This window comes from Apis dorsata, unplaced genomic scaffold (genome assembly GCF_000469605.1).
Source record: "Apis dorsata unplaced genomic scaffold, Apis dorsata 1.3 scaffold_591, whole genome shotgun sequence".
Lineage (NCBI taxonomy): Eukaryota > Metazoa > Arthropoda > Insecta > Hymenoptera > Apidae > Apis > Apis dorsata.
This window is the reverse complement of record NW_006263796.1, coordinates 588,998-605,188: the sequence shown is the minus strand read 5'-3', so window position 1 is coordinate 605,188 and position 16,191 is coordinate 588,998. Positions and strand designations below refer to the sequence as shown.

General features: G+C 36.8%; 2 protein-coding genes and 1 long non-coding RNA gene across 4 annotated transcripts in view; 2 read left to right on the top strand and 1 right to left on the bottom strand.

Annotated features, from left to right (window-relative positions):
• The window catches only part of LOC116186313, a 51,258-nt gene extending 45,276 nt beyond the window's left edge, over positions 1 to 5,982 (top strand). Inside the window, exons 2-3 of the mRNA XM_031513129.1 lie at positions 3,203 to 4,758; positions 5,092 to 5,982. Of these exons, the coding sequence (XP_031368989.1) occupies positions 3,203 to 4,758; positions 5,092 to 5,448 (1,913 nt within the window). The 3' untranslated portion in view covers positions 5,449 to 5,982. The remainder of the gene's footprint in view (positions 1 to 3,202; positions 4,759 to 5,091) is intronic.
• Positions 1 to 7,879, bottom strand: part of LOC102677583 — a 100,553-nt gene extending 92,674 nt beyond the window's left edge. For both annotated transcript variants that reach the window (XM_006621156.2, XM_031513130.1), the window contains exons 1-5: positions 7,607 to 7,879; positions 6,960 to 7,229; positions 6,801 to 6,883; positions 6,431 to 6,634; positions 6,259 to 6,339 (exon numbers count right to left, since the gene is read on the bottom strand). In XM_006621156.2, coding sequence (XP_006621219.1) covers positions 6,259 to 6,339; positions 6,431 to 6,634; positions 6,801 to 6,883; positions 6,960 to 7,229; positions 7,607 to 7,715 — 747 coding nt within the window. In that variant the 5' untranslated portion in view covers positions 7,716 to 7,879. The remainder of the gene's footprint in view (positions 1 to 6,258; positions 6,340 to 6,430; positions 6,635 to 6,800; positions 6,884 to 6,959; positions 7,230 to 7,606) is intronic.
• A 681-nt stretch (positions 7,880 to 8,560) lies between these two features.
• LOC102677125 lies at positions 8,561 to 10,502 on the top strand. Its single transcript, XR_422564.2, has 3 exons — positions 8,561 to 8,943; positions 9,026 to 9,270; positions 9,513 to 10,502. It is a non-coding gene; the product is annotated as an uncharacterized LOC102677125 (long non-coding RNA).
• Positions 10,503 to 16,191: the final 5,689 nt, after the last annotated feature.

Genomic DNA, 16,191 nt, shown 5'->3' with positions numbered 1-16,191 from the left:
AAAAAAAAAAAAAAAAAAAGAGAGAGAGAGAGAGAAAAGCAAAAATTTCATTCGACAATCGTCGCGTCGCTTGTCCATTCTGTCTTGTTCGCGGTTCGAGGATATGAAATAAACAAAAATTCATCGATAGCCAGGCCGGAGGTAATACAAGGCAATCGTTACAATCGTAATTCAGAGACGCGCGAGCAGAATAGGGAACAACTGGTACGAACAATTGATATCGCCTATGGAAAACAGGATAACGTATATTCTCAATTTCGCCGCCCGGCCAAAATTACTGCGACCGTGGTTTTATTTATTGTCCGCGGCAGAAGACGAAGGGCCGTGTCATAAACCGATACCGAACGAGATAAATCCTCGTATCTCATTTCGTGGAAAACGAAAATTCTTTAAGTGGAAAAATTAATCTTGTTTGCAAATTTTGCTTGCAAACTCGAGAACTAAAAAGTTTCCTCGAACTTTTTATTTGAGAAAGATTGGAGATTTGAAGAGAAAGAAATAAAAAAAATCATTTTATAAATATGTTAAATAATTTAACGATGGAATGATTTGATTGAAAAAATATTAAAAAAAAAAAAAATAGACAAAGTTAAAGATAAAAAATTACAGATTGAAGGAAAATTATCGATTAATTGATATTATAGAATATTTTTATAAGCATGTAATATTTTATAGATAAAAATATTGGAATCGAAATAGCCGTTTAAAATGTCTTGTATCGAGTAAATTTCCACTGTTTGAAATTTATATCGTTTCAAATGGAAGAATTTAATTCGAAATTCGAACAACTCGAAGATTGAACAACCGGTCTCCTGGAACGGATTGTGTTTGAATTTCGAGGGTCTACTGTACTTGCCTTTCCCGCTGGAAATATTACGCGAGCGTGATTCCCGTGGATCGAGTAAATTAATATTTGCCACTGTTTGAATGAAACGGTGGAGAAAAAAACGAGGTCGAAGAGAGAGAGGGAGAAATAGAGAGGGAAATTGCGAGAATAAGGTAATGATAAAAAATTGAACAGCTGTGGGAAACGGTTTATCATAACCAGTTATATGATTAACACTTGAATATAAATTTTTAAAGAGTTCGAATGTATGGAATATTTATATTAATTTGACAAATAATTCCACCTAAGTATCTTCTCTTTCTTCATGATTTCTAAAATACCATCAAACTTTTCTTCTCTCTCTAACTTTTAACCAACGTGAAATTTCACGTTCTTTCAAATTTATACATAAAAAGAAAATGTTCCATCGAGGGCAACTTCCTAAATCTAGATCCCAAACGATCTGATCAAATCTAGAAAAAAGAGAACAGCCATCCGTCCACCAAAACACGGGGAAAAAACCCTGGAAACAAGCCGAACCGAGATGTATTCTAAATATTTCTCGAGAAAACAAGGAAAAAAACGAGATTTCCTCTCGAGTGGGTGCGAGGGGGTGGAAACGCGAGTGTAAACACCGCCTTAAACAAGCTGTCCAGAATCGAATTCTCGCGAGAAAAGGTTGAAACCGCGAGAGAGCGTGGAGAGTCCACTTAGCCCGAAGGATCGCGCGCATCTTTATGCAGATGGACACGGGCGCTTTGTAAATTTTCGGGACGAGCACCTCTTTAGAGAGAAACTGGATGGGCGTGTTGTTGGCCTCGTGGCAACACGCGCTTTGCGGATTTTTCAATCACGTTTCCGTACTGACAGAATTAATAAAGCGAGAGCGGTGAAAAAGAGAGAGAGAGAGAGAAAGAGTTTCCAGACTCATTTCATGCAGAATCGAATTGGATTTCCAGGTCGAGTGTGTATCCGCCCGTAACAGAGAGACACGGTCGCGTCCCTTTGATGTGCGCCACGACCTCTCGCTCTCTCCCTTTGTCTCTATCTCCTGATAAAACGATAGCATCTCGTCTCTCGTTACTTCGTTACATCGCCGCCGAATAATCGGTTTATAAAAATCTTCTCCCCACGGGGGAGAAATCTCTATTACGCGTTAATAAGCGCGTTGAAAAATTCGAAAACGCGACAAACCCCGAATAGATTGGATCCAAACGTTACAAATTTTATTTTAATTAAACGGAAATTTCCACTAAAGGAAATTTTGTTTCAGATAATTCCAATTCGCAATTCTATTCGTATCATTCGAAGGAGGAAAATCTTAAATTAGAATAATATGTCTAACACGTTAGTGTCGAAAAGTTGATTGGCAAACGATTAAAATCTTCAAATCTTATCATAAAATCAACGGCAACATATCTACCCTCCGATCCATATAGTTAATAATAATAAAAAAAAAAAAACGAATCAAAACGAATGAAAAAATAAAAGGAGAAGCATAATTGGTTGCTAAACACGGTATAATTGGGGAAAATCGATCGAGCAAAGTTCATTTCCCGAGTTGAAATCCGATGAAACCGGTTACCACGTCTATCGCAACACCCCGAAGGATCGAGCCGTCCTGTACGATCGAGCAAGACGGGGAGGGAGTTAACGGTAGTTGTACACGCGTAGGGTCGAGGGTTGAGCTCAGTTGGCCGAGGATTGGTACGTTTTTAATGGTTGCACCGCTCGAACGTGCCAGAGCGAATATATCCTCCGCGAGTGCATACACGCACACACACATACACAAGCGTATGCTGAAATAGATAGACCAGTGAATTCGCTCGTGATTTTGAACGCGTGTGAGTGTGCATACACACAAGGGGATAGCCTTTATATTCTTGCTATCCCGGTGCAAAAGCGCCGGCTCTCCGAATATTTTCCTTCTAATTTAATTTCAACCAGTGGCGAAGTGCGGCACACGCGGCATTACTTCGCACGTAGCCACGAGAAAGGGAGGGGAGGAGATTGAGATTGAGAGGAAAGAAGTAAGCGATATATAACGTTGGTGACTTTTTAAAAGATCGAGTATATGAAAGGTATCATCACGATACCTTTGTAAGAGAGATTTCTTTTATTTGCCTTGTCTTTCCTCTTGGATGCTCCTTTTTTTATTTTTCGTCAGTAATTAGAGCATAATGATCAAGAGATAACTTGTTAACGCGTAGTCTTGTAATCTTCTCGAATTTTTAAATTATTGAATTAATTCAGATCTGACTTAGATGTTAATTTGAATGTTTGAATGTTTTTTTCTTTTGAATTACGAAAAGATGAAAATAGATTTTATAGCTAATTTAAGAGAAAGAAGCTAAATTTACAATTTACTTGTTTCAGTGTTATCCACAGCGAGGAACGCGGCATCTTCCGATTCGAACTCGACGAGGATCGTAACAGGCGAGGAAGATGACGAATCGTCGTCGAATATCACGCTGGAAGAGTTCAAGGAGGAGTTCAAAGAAAGGTACAGAAGACTGATACCCTACATGACATTCTACGTGGCCCACAACTTCGTAAACGACCGTCAACCACCGATCTCACAAGGAGCATCCGCGAATGACGCGCAACAAGTTATCCCCCTGGTGAGAAAAAATCAACAGGCGAATCCGCAATTCGCCAGGACGTACACGGGGCCACGAAGGGAGAATAATTATCGCGCGAGCGCGCGGAATCAAGAAAAATTCGTCCCATCGGTTCAATACGACCCGAGAAACGTGGGGGTCGACAACGATTACTTCACGCCCGTGAGATACAACTCGGAGAAGATCAATTACGAATACGACTCGACGCCGTATCAGGATCAAAAAATAGCGTATCCTGAAATACCGACGGTAACCAACGCTCAGAACTCCCGGAAGGAGAACAGATACTATGGAAACGCGAGACCGTTGCGACCTTACACCTCGAACGGCAGGGAACACCCGACCAGGAAGCAACCGAGCAAACCTGTCCACGGTGGTGATCTTCGGGATGACTACGTTCTGGATTATAACGTGAGAGCAACGGGTAGCAACGCCCCTATCAATTATCCAATCAAGGATTTCCAAGATCATCGCCAAGTCCCTGTCTACCCAAACACGTTGGAACTGATACCTGGATTGAAGCAGCCGTCGTTGCTCCCTCAATTGCCGCGAAATCCTAACGTGAATCTCGAGCAGATAATGGAGAGCTTCCAATTGAGCGAACGTTTGCCAGAATCGTTGAACAACGACAATATAGATAATAGCCTGAGGACGTTGGTCGAGATACTGAATATTCTGCACAATACGAAGAAAGAAGAATTCCCCCAGATACAGGCGCCTCCTCTAACGCCGGCAAGGCCTCCTCTAATGCCGCAGAAGGCGGCCAAAGTACGGCCGCATACGAGGCCGAAAGTGATAACGGAGTCGAGATTTCAGGCTACGCCCAATCCGATATACCTGACCGACGACCCTGAACGGTACAAGGCAACCTCGTACGAGGAAGAAGGGAGACCGAAAGGATCGCCTCGACCGGGTTACAACGCGAACAGTTTGACGAACAACGTGGTCGAATATTATATCCCCGTGGTGCAAGAGATACCGACCAGATACAAGGAGACATTCATACCTACGATCAGACCGCAGCCTGATGAGCCTCCTATCGATCATTCTTACGCGATCACGGAAGACATAAGGGAGGATATATTGCAGAAAGAACAATTTCCGTTTCTTACCACGGAGAGCCCCACGCTTTACACTTATCACACGGAGCCCGACAAGCAAACTGTCCCACAAACAAGATTGAAGTATGGGGCTACACGAGGAAAGGCTAATGTGGATTATCCAGCCTATTCCAGTATACCGCGTACGAATTTCAGTTGCAAGGAACAACGGTATAAAGGATTCTTTGGCGATCCAGAGACTGGATGCCAGGTAATTTGTTTCAGTGTTTTCCCGATTTGTTGAAGATATTTCGGAGAAAAGGAGAAGGTAACAACGATTCCAAGTAAAGAAAGTTATCAATTATTCTTTTAAATAGAATGTTTATAGATGAGGAGATAGGTAAGAGGATGTTTGGATTACCAATTCGGGGAACGCTGTATTTTCTTTTTTTTTTTTTCCCCCTTCTCTCTCTCTCTTTTTCTGATTAAACATGGTAAACATAGAACTTATTCCTGTAATGTAAAAATATATAAATAAATCGAAACAAAAACTTTTAAACCTATTCCGAAAACTCGTGTAATAATGATAATGTTGTTCTTTCAGGTATGGCATTATTGTGATCTTAACGGTGGTAAATCATCGTTTTTATGCCCGAATGGTACGATATTCAGTCAAGTGGCGTTGACGTGTGACTGGTGGTTCAATGTTAAATGCGAAACTACGACTCAATTGTACGTGTTAAATGAACGACTTTACAAGTATATACTGCCGATAATGCCAAAATTTCCGGAGGATTTCACCGGTCCAGAGGTAGATCGGTATTTGGAAATCAAGTTTAAGGAAATGGAAGCGAAATTGAAAGAGAAAAAGTTGAAGAAGCAACAGGAAGAGAAAGAAAAAGAGAAAGAGAAAGAAAAAGAAAAGCTCAAGGATAAACAACAAGAGAAAAAAAATGATTGATACAACTAATTTATAATTATTTTAGTTTGTTAAATTATTGTAATTTTGCTGGTTTAAATCTAGCATGCATTTACCGTATCTTTGTTGCCATTATTTGTTATAAATAGCAACGAATGATTATAGGTTGTGTCACTTAAATATCTTCGGATGTGAAGAAATTTTGTGAAACTTAAAAATGTGCAATATTTTTGTTATATATTTATGTGTGATTTTCTTTTTATATATATATATATATATATATATTTTTTTAGCGTATAAGAAAAATTTTTTTATAAGATCTCTACTTATGAAGAAATCAAATTATTTTATCACGATGAAATATTTAAATGTTATATCTAATTATTCAAGCCCTTAAAACAATTATAAATGCGAACGAACACGGATAATCGATAATGTCAATAAGTATTTCTCTTTCCCCTCTAGTCATATTTGTACAGTGTAGTTATTTATAACAAGATTTAATATACTTTATAGAAAATTATAACATGCATTTCAAAGAATATTGCTCTTTAATTTGTTAAATATAACATATTCAATGATAAACAAATATATAACAAATTAATTTAGAAAAATTTTCCCATTTTTTCCCAAGGGAAAAATTTTTATAATTAAAATTATATATTGTGACAAATTAATTCTTAAAGTTTATATTTATATTCAATATTATATCGCAAATATAAAATAAAATTATTTATTTATCATTTAATATGGATAATTTCTTATGACACATGCAACATAATTTCTAATAATTTTTTCGAATATCTAGTAACTTTTTGATTAAAACATACAGAAAATTAGTTAAAAACTTACCTTTTGCGCCTGTTGAATTCTCTTGAGGTTCTCGGACACGTCATCAAACACTTTGTAGAATTCTTCCAGCATTTCTTCATTCTGATAAATATTAAAATAAAAACATATTATTTCTTTAAAATGTATTGATAAATAATTAAATCATATTATATCATATTTATATAATACAAACCTTCTTAAGTAATGGTTGATAAATATGTGTTTTGTGCGATCGTAGCATACAATGTGAACAACCCGATATATCACAATTTTGACAATAATATCCTACTGGTTCATTACACCGTTCTGAACACGTATTTCTTATAGTAAAAGAATTTTCATTATTGTCTTCTGTTAACATTATTTTTGTATGATTTTGTAGTGCTTTCCCATGAATCTAACAAAAAATATAAATCCAAATATTTATTTAAGATATACTTTGTATATTATTTTATATTATATAATGTCATTTCTTCTGAATTTATAAATATATAATAATATATTCCAACAAAAGCAAATAATAATATATTAAGAAAATCATAATTATTTACTAAATAATATACCTTTGTATAACAAATATTGCAAAAAAGAACAACGCATTGTAGACATTTTATAGTTGCTTGAATTCCACATTCATAACACAATCCTGGAAACAAGACATACTTTATTTTAATTTAAAATATAATTTAAAATAATTTATCATCTTTTAATAAGATACACACCTTTTATGCACTGTTGCTTTGATTTAGAAGTAGATAATTTAGAAAAAGAAATATCTAAATCATCTGTAATAATTGGTCGATTATGCGACATGACCATTAATCCTAATGTATATATATGTAAAGATAATGAAAGTATATGATCATTTTCACATTGTGAAACTACATTACATAGAGGACAAGGTTTATTAACAAATAATTTCATACACTTGTCACATATTGTATGTCCACAATCTAATAATAAAGGAATAACACCACGTAAAGGAACAAATTCTGAAACAAACAAAATAAACAAGCTTTTTCAATATTTTTTTAAATTATATTTTGCAAATAAATATTTATAATAATATCTACATATATATTAAGAATATCAATCTCTTATTATTCTAACCTTTAAAATAATATTCATACCATTAATATTTATAAAGAAAAGCAACGTGCAAGATAATGCTGCATATATATTTATTACTAAAATATCACTAATTGGTACGTATATTTATAAAAATACACAAATAAATTTTCGCAAAACAATTATTATAATAATAAAAAGTTTCAAACAAATGTATTATGTATTATTAACGTATACAAGATTTTAATGGATGAAAAAAAAAAAAATGCCGGTAAATGTGATTCGAATATTCAATAATTACCTTGAAAAATAAATTGATGTTTGCACTGTATACAATACACGTTTCGAAGTTTTGTAAGTGGAAAATTGTAATTATGAATATACTTGTTGTTTTTGCGTTTAGTTAACATTTTTGTTCACTATAAATTGTTAACTTGTACAATCACCAATTTCGAACACGCACTACACGAATTAACGTATCATTTGAAATTTGCACGCTGCGATATAACACGCGAAAGAATGGGGCGGCACACGTTTGAATTCTAGCCCAGTGCCGGCACAAGATGTTGGCACTTATATATTTCAATATATATAGTACAAAATATTTATTTATATATATCTGATGATTTAATTAAAAATTAAATTCTATAGATAGATCACAATCAAAATATTAAATTTAATTTAATTTAATTTAATATCATATAATTTAATTTATATGATTATAAAATAATGCATCATTATGTGCCCTTTCTATTAAAAAATAAAATTAAGATTTTTTTTGTTAAACAATAATTTAATCTATGCTATTTTGATTTCACATTAAGATAAAATTAAAATTTCAAATATTATATTATTATCATATTAATACATAGAAAAAAATTAAATGTAATATAAAAAATTATGAAATTTGTATTATTCAAAAACGAACTAAACGATAACTTCACTGTTATACAGTGTTGGAATTCTTTCTTGTTCAAATAAATTCAAAATTCTATATTCCTTCTTTTATATTCACATTTCTTATTTTATATTAATTACAAATTAATAGCATAATAATAATTATAATGATATATATATATATATATATATATATATATATATATATATATATATATATATATAAATATATATATATAAATTATTATTATAATATTCGAATAAATATTATTTTATATATAAAAATATTACACTTATCTTACCTATATATTCTGCAATTTATAAATATTCGAAAAATATTATCAATCACTTAAAGAATCAATCATAATGATTTTAATGAAAAAATCATAAATTTAATAATTCACTTATAAATATTTATTAAAAATAAAATGAAAATAATCTTGCGCAGTTTGTCACGAACTTCAATAGTACGTGTGATCGGTAACATCCTAGTGTAAAACCGGTGCAATTGTAGTCACGTGATAACGAATAGCTCGCAATTCTCAAGACAGATGCCGTTGCAATCTTGAGAACTGCACAATTTGGCAAAAACATAAAAAGTGAAGTGGATAAACAGCAAAGTTATGTTGAATTCATTGAATTCTAGGTGCGGTCGCGACCAAAGATCCGTTATGATCCCACCTATGCAAACGCTCCAGCGAGTAAGAGGATCGCAAACTATGAACATCACATTTTAACTAGGTATTACTCGTAATTGTAATATTATAAATAGAAACATAATTTACATTCTCCATGATGATTAAATACAAATCTTATATTGCAGTACTATACATGTATATGTCATATGATGGAATGATGTTTTCTTCTATCATTTAAAGAAATATCCAATATTACTGTAAATGTTTATAGCTGCATATATTAGAAGTACTTCTTCAGAAATTTACTTATATATATTATTTATGTGATAAAGGTCATCGGTTGTATTTAGAAAAGAATATTCAAGTTTATCATTAGAAGAGTAAAAATAGAAAATCAAACTGCAATCTGCTATCTTTTAACATTTGCACGGTAAATATGCAATATTTTTTAAGTATTTAAGATTTTATATAGATACATTTCCATCTATAGATTTTATAATTATGTGAATTATATGTATAATCCATTTAACATAGAATTAAAAATTGAAAAAGCATTGCTTACATTAAATAATAATCATATAGAATTCATAATACATATTATGAATTCTTACAACATATTTTAAATATAACAAAATAAATTGATCAAAATTCATCATTAATTCAAAATTCTAGGTTCAAATTTCAATATACAATACTTTAGAAATAATCGCAACAATGTGCATGATTCAAAGTAAAATTATCCAGCTGACTAGACATCCAACTGACAATTATTCGAGTTTTCATCTTTACGTAATCATCGTGATCGCGCGTGGCCACAAACCATAGGATAGGCGAGGTAAGAAGAAAGAGGAAGCGAGATATCGGATTTAGGCCGCCGTTCCAAACAACAATATATATGTTGTATGTATGTATGTATGTAGAGGTGAAGCGGTCTCTGGACTAGGCAAGCTGAGCGAAAGAGCTGTGGCAAGGTCTAGGCTGGCTAGCATTCAAGGTCGCATGCACAGCGCAAAAGCCCCCGGATCTATCCCCGCTCCAGATTTCTAGCGCCCTTTGCCTCTTCGCCTTCTTTGTCGCTCTTACATATGCGTACACACATTTTACTTTCCTCTCTCTTTCCCTCTTCCTCTCACTCCTCTATAGTTTCTCCCTTCTCCTCGGTCAATCGAGTCTCTTCTTGCTCTTTCCTGTAATACACTCTTGCTCCCTCCTGTTCCTCTCATTCCATCCTCCTCCCTCTTTCTCTCAGCCCCTTCCTAATCGCCTGCTATTCCCCTCTCACGCCGGTTTGCCCTTTCCGCGTGCAACATCGATTTACTCATAAAAATTCCCCGCGTTCAACTTTATCACTCGTCTATTACTTCCTGGTCGATGTTCGACGTCTCTCGTTCTCGAATTTATCGTTGTAATAAATGCAACAAAAGCATGATCGATTCGTGGGGTAATTTAGCAGCAATGCCTGACGTTACTTGAATTGCTTATTTACATGTCTTCTTCTCATGCATTTGCATATACATATATACGGAGTAGGCATGTGTATTATTGACACGCGCGACTTGCCAGCTAGGTATAAAGAGGAACAAGGATGTGTTGAGTCTAGTAAAGAAAACGGAATCTCTGACTCGCAGGCGCAAATTCAAACTTGCTTTGTGCCGCAAACTTATATGAATAAAATAGTAACATGGAATGAAAAATAGTTTTTGTGAAATTCTTATTTGAATAAGAATAAGAATTCGTTTAAAGATACTTGTAATTACATAAAGATCAAATTTAGCATATGATTATAAATATCAAGTAATTCGTATAACTGTATTATGATTGAATAATTTGAAATGCTTAATGTGAAGTTGTTTATTTGAATATAGAGAAATTCAATGGTTCAATATCAAAAATATTAATATCAAATCTTTAAATTCTTTATAACTATAAATATTGCATATTGCATAATGTTTATTATGATATAATTTAATAGTAGATAACGTTTTATTTATCTATTCCCATTTATTTGTCTTTTCCTCTCAAAAGCAGAAAGGAAACTGAGTAGGATGTTGGATATCTCCTCTTTGAGCACAATACACAACTTGTTGAAATTTACTTGTAGTAAACAAAGGGCCAATGTATATTATCATGACAGTACCTTCAAAAATGAAATTTTCATTCATAAGAAACATTATAAATGAGATGAAGTTTATTGTAACGTATATATATCACTTCATTTCAATGTGAATTATTTGTTATGGAAATTCTTACAGAGTAGAATATAGATTTCTCCATTATTTACCTCTCAGATGTGTTCTCCAACAAATTTCACTAATATTCTGAATATACTTAATCAATCTAGATATTATAGTCACGATATTCCAACACGATTCTATATATTCCGTTGACCTAGATTAGACATTAAGCGAAGAGATTCGCATTCCCCGTTTCCCTCCAAGCATGATGCCGTTGAAAGAAACAGATACATCAACGCGCGTTTTATAACCGCGAAACGAGTCCTGTGATCCGACAAACAGGCGTAGTAGCATTTTAGCGACGCAAAAATGCGAGGTGAAACTAGATTTCCGAGTAGGTTAATATGGAAGCTGAGCAAAGAATTCCTTGTCGCAGGACTCGCGGCCACTCCCATAGAGAAAAATAGAGATGGAAACTGTAAGAAACAGAGATGGAAGAAGGGAGTGTGAAACAGAGTGTACGGAATAGTCTGTGAAAAAGAGAGAAGATCAATAAATAATTTTGAACTAGTGAACGGACAGAAAGCCATCGATTGAAATTTTCATCATGCTTTCGCACGCGCATGTTCGTTCAATTATTTATTCACGGAATAGCGAACGGACAAGCGGGCGTCGTTGTTGGCGAGCAAACGAGCGAGCGAACTGTTTGACGATGGCAGAGAAAAAAAAGAAAGAAAGAAAGAAAGAAAAAAAAACAAAGAACAAGATCCAAAATTTTCAGACGTTGTGGAAAGTTCGAAGAGAAGTAACGTCATTGAAAGGCTAATCCTGCCTCGATATACCGTTTCTTTCTTCGCCAAGTTCAAACTTGGCGAAGATAGCTTGGGATACAACTAACTAATTTCACATTTAGCGTTCACGCGTCGAATTTAAACTAACACGTGATCTCGCCGCGTTATTATTAGGTGTACCATATAAAGCGTAGCCGGTGGTTTCTAGCGAATTTCTGTTCTGACACTCGGCCGTTTTGTGTTTTAATATCGCTCGCGTTCACGTTCGCCGCGTCACCGTGGCGGCGTCCGCGCTTTAAATTCATTTCACGAAGTGCAGCAGCGTCGTGTTTGAAAAAGGGCGACGCACACGTCGTCGTCCTCGACGTTTTCAACGGCAGGCTCGCGTTACACAAGCGCGTGGAATTACAATATCGGATTTCATTTTCCGTCCATAGGAGCGTAGATTTCTCGGAGAAAAGAGCCGGAACGCTCCCAAGTGAAATTTGCCGCGCGGTGAACGGTTTTGCGCGATCACCGCTTCTCCTGTCCTCCTTCTGGAGAGGACAAGTATATTCTATACTAACAGAGGCTCGGCTAGGATGCTAGGCGTTTCCTTTGAGCACGATACAGTTCGTTGAAAATGCTTTCAGAGGCGTAGCGATGTATCCGGAGACACTCGTTTATGAAGAGAAGATATTTGGCTTCCAAATATAACGATTAATCCATTCTTCTCACGACCTTTTATTAATCGTCGCAACCCAATTTTTCTAACCTGTTGAACATTGAGGGAATGGCGAAGAATGCACGTATCTAATAATTCTTCTGGCATCTTAACGACCCATTCCCCATCGCGCGATCGATTAATTATACATACCATTCGTAATTGCAGCTGCAATGATATTCAATGTAATTCAAGACAACGCTCATCCTCCCCCGCTCTTTTACCAACCGGCCTGTAAAAGGGAAGCTTTGTCAACTCGCCTCGTTATTCGCCCGTCGTCGTTCGAAGACCGATACACCCACGCATGAATGCGTGTATTTCGTACGCATTGCGTGAATCCGTATTCAAGGGGAAGAGGAACGACGATATGAAGCGGATGCGGTGTATTCAGCCAGGAATCGGCAGCAGTTGAATTCCGTAGAAATTTTCGTGGCTTCCCCAACGTGGGCAATAACGTGGATTCGGCCATCGTTTATCACCACTTGTAGCTCTATTCTGGCCGACCTAACCGTTTTCCTCGTGCCCGTGGAGGAAGAAGACACGAGGGTTAAACCATCTCGCTTCTGCGACGGTTGTTTAGCCGGGTCATGACGCATGTACATACCCTCTTTCAACCCCTTATTTTCAGACCGTTTTCCCAGGTATCGTTGCCATTACCTTCTCTCGTCACCGCTCCCAGTGTATCTCTTTCCTTTCTTTTCTTTTCTCTTTTTTTCTTCTTTCATCTCCCTTCTCTCTCTCTCTCTCTCTCTCTCCTCTCAGTTCTCCCCTGCTCACTTTCCGAGCGAATTGAGGGCTCGACGACGACACGAACACGCCTGTGTAAACCGTCCCATTCTCCTGCAGCTATGTATACCTATATACAATTGCTGTTTCCCGACGTACGAGGGAGACAGTGGTCTGGCACGCGACTCCCGTGGCTTCCTCCACGTTCCCATTCTACTTTTGCTCCATCGACGCACAGCTGATCCTTCTTCCCTCGTGTCTGGCCAGATACCATCCTCGCTCTAGAGGGGAAAAAAAAAAAAAAAAAAAAAAGAAAGAAAGACCAGCGTAGCGTGGAAAGTCAATGAGACAGCTGTAGCTAACTCCCTCGACAAGATTGATAATGAACTCTTCCGGATGGATCGATTAGAAACAAGATGTTATTTATAGTCCTCTCTTCTTTTTTTCTTTTTTTATTCACAATTCTATCCATTTTCCCTGACCAGTTTCTAACTTTCAGGAACCACCCTTAACGGATAAAGATGCGGGCCAACGAGGGGCGCTTTACTTTCCCTCGAGAAGGTTTTTCATCAGTCTTTGACACGGCAAGGCACAGATTCGCGATAGAAGAAGAAAGTTTCAAAGATAGCCTACGTATTAATTAACTGCTCGTGTATTAATGCTTCGTTTCGTAGTAATCGAAACGAATAACGAACGAGTCGTAGCTGTTGCCTTCGTCATCGTTGTACACGTAGCGTGGAACTTTTAATATTCCACGGTATCGTTCTTCCTTTTCTTTTCCTTTCTCCCCTCCCTTTTTTTCAACTAAAAAATCACGCGAACTCTGCAACACAGAGAGACAGATTAGCGACGAGATCGAAGTGATCGTGACGCGGAGACGGGAAGGGAATAAAGGAGGAGGAAAGGAAATTAACAAGCTCTCTTTTTCTCTCTATCAATTTTATTGCGACTTCCAGATAGGCAGATTCATCGTGGCCGGTTGATTGCACGCTATCTACGCCCAGAAGACCAAGATATGCGCGCACAGGCTGGAAGATGATGAAGTGAGAGTGATCGATAGTCGTGGGACGGTGCTCTCTTTTCAGTATTTTCAACTTTCCTCATCCCCTTTTTCTTTCCAACACTCCTCCACGAGTTTCTCACTCCAGTTTCCATGAGAACGACGGCCTCCGCCGCGCTTTCTTTGCAGTTTAACGCAGCGTCTATATACAAGTTCGTTGCGATACGTGTCCCGATGCAAACGTACACCCACATTGTCAACGGCCAACAATGACGACGACTTGTTTTTCTTTCTCTCCGACGTCCCTTTCAAACTCTTTTCTTCTCTCTCTCACTCTCTCGCTTTCTTCCACCCTTCTGTTCCTCCACGCTCCTCTGGGATGGATCTGGGGTGGATACTTTGCACGTACGAGTGCGTTAAACAATGAAATCTTTCAATTATGGCAAATTGCATGGTTGGCGGACGAGTTAATGATCAGATCATTGAAGGAGGTTCGGTGCGTTTTTCTTCTGTATTGTTGTTGATCGAACGTGGAAAAATTAAGAAATTTTTTTTTGTGGATTTTAGATTTATTATTGGTTGCTGCGTCATCTTCTAATAGTTCGAAGTAATACTAATCTTAGAAGCTTAAAGAAGTTTCGTAATACGATCTAGATTTTGGAATCAGTATTGCATTCGAAATAACTAAGGTAATTCAATTTGTTTTCACGGAATTTTTATCACGAATGTTTAATAATGAAATTATATATAATAATTAAATGTTATTAATAACGAAAAAGAATTTCTTGAAGAGGACTATTTCTGAAAAATTTCATCGAGGCTCGTCGTAGAAAATAATCTCCTCTAAAAGAACTATTTCGTTCTTCACAGATATTTCATAAAATCGTTCCCCAGTTTATTACAACAGAATAAAATACCGCATCGACGATACACGTGCCATAACACTGCGAACTCACCGACTTCGAATCGGTAACAATTTAAACCATTTCCCCTCTCAGAAATAGGATATCAACAACAAGAACAAAAAAAAAAAAAAGGGGTTTAGAAAAATCGAAAAATAAATAGGATCAGAAATATATACATATGTATAAATAGCAGGAACAATTTCCGGTTCCCGTATTTCCTGCGTGCCACAAGCGCAATATTTATTCACGCGGGTACACAAGTTGAGCAATCAGCGAATGTTTACAAGCCCTTTCCCAAATTCATTAACGCGAGCTTTTCAGCCGAAATCCAGTGAAAATATTTCAACAGTGTAACGCACGAAATTGGCGCTTGAACGCCACCGCCACGTTCTATCCACCATTGGGCTTTCGCCCAACGAAAAGGGTGGGCGCGCGAAGAAACAGCAGAAGTTGTTGTCCTCGAGTTCATTTCCACCTTGTCGAGCCCGTTCGAGGCTCGATGAAAGAGACAAGGGTAAATCTTTCGTAGGATGTTCATTCGATATGACGTCCCGTTGCAAAAACGTGATTGGAATAAAATGGCGGATCATTCGATTCCTTTCGAATGAAAGAGAGGCATCGGGGAACGATGGTTGGTTGGTTTCTCTTTCTCTCTCCTTTCTCTCTCCTCCCCACGCTCGAGTCCATGATTGAATTTATAATTTTTGAGATGGAAAATTGCGCACGGAGGGTATCGCGGAGAGTATCACGGCCGGGCGTCGATTCATCGCGGCCTCGCAATTTGGCGTGCTGTTAGCAAACCGACGGCTACAAATTGATGCCCTCTGGGCCCAATGTCGGTAAATTAATAGAGGCAGCGTTAGGTTCAATCGATGATGCGCAATAAATTGATGAAATCGTTATTGCACGGCCCCGGTATTATTTAATCAGCGATGCACACTTCATTCAAGCACAATTTTCTGAATAACCGTGTATAACTAGATGCTCGAATAACACGCCGGGGCGGACGGGGGCGGCCATTGTTCAACGACGCCGATGATACACTGTAGGAC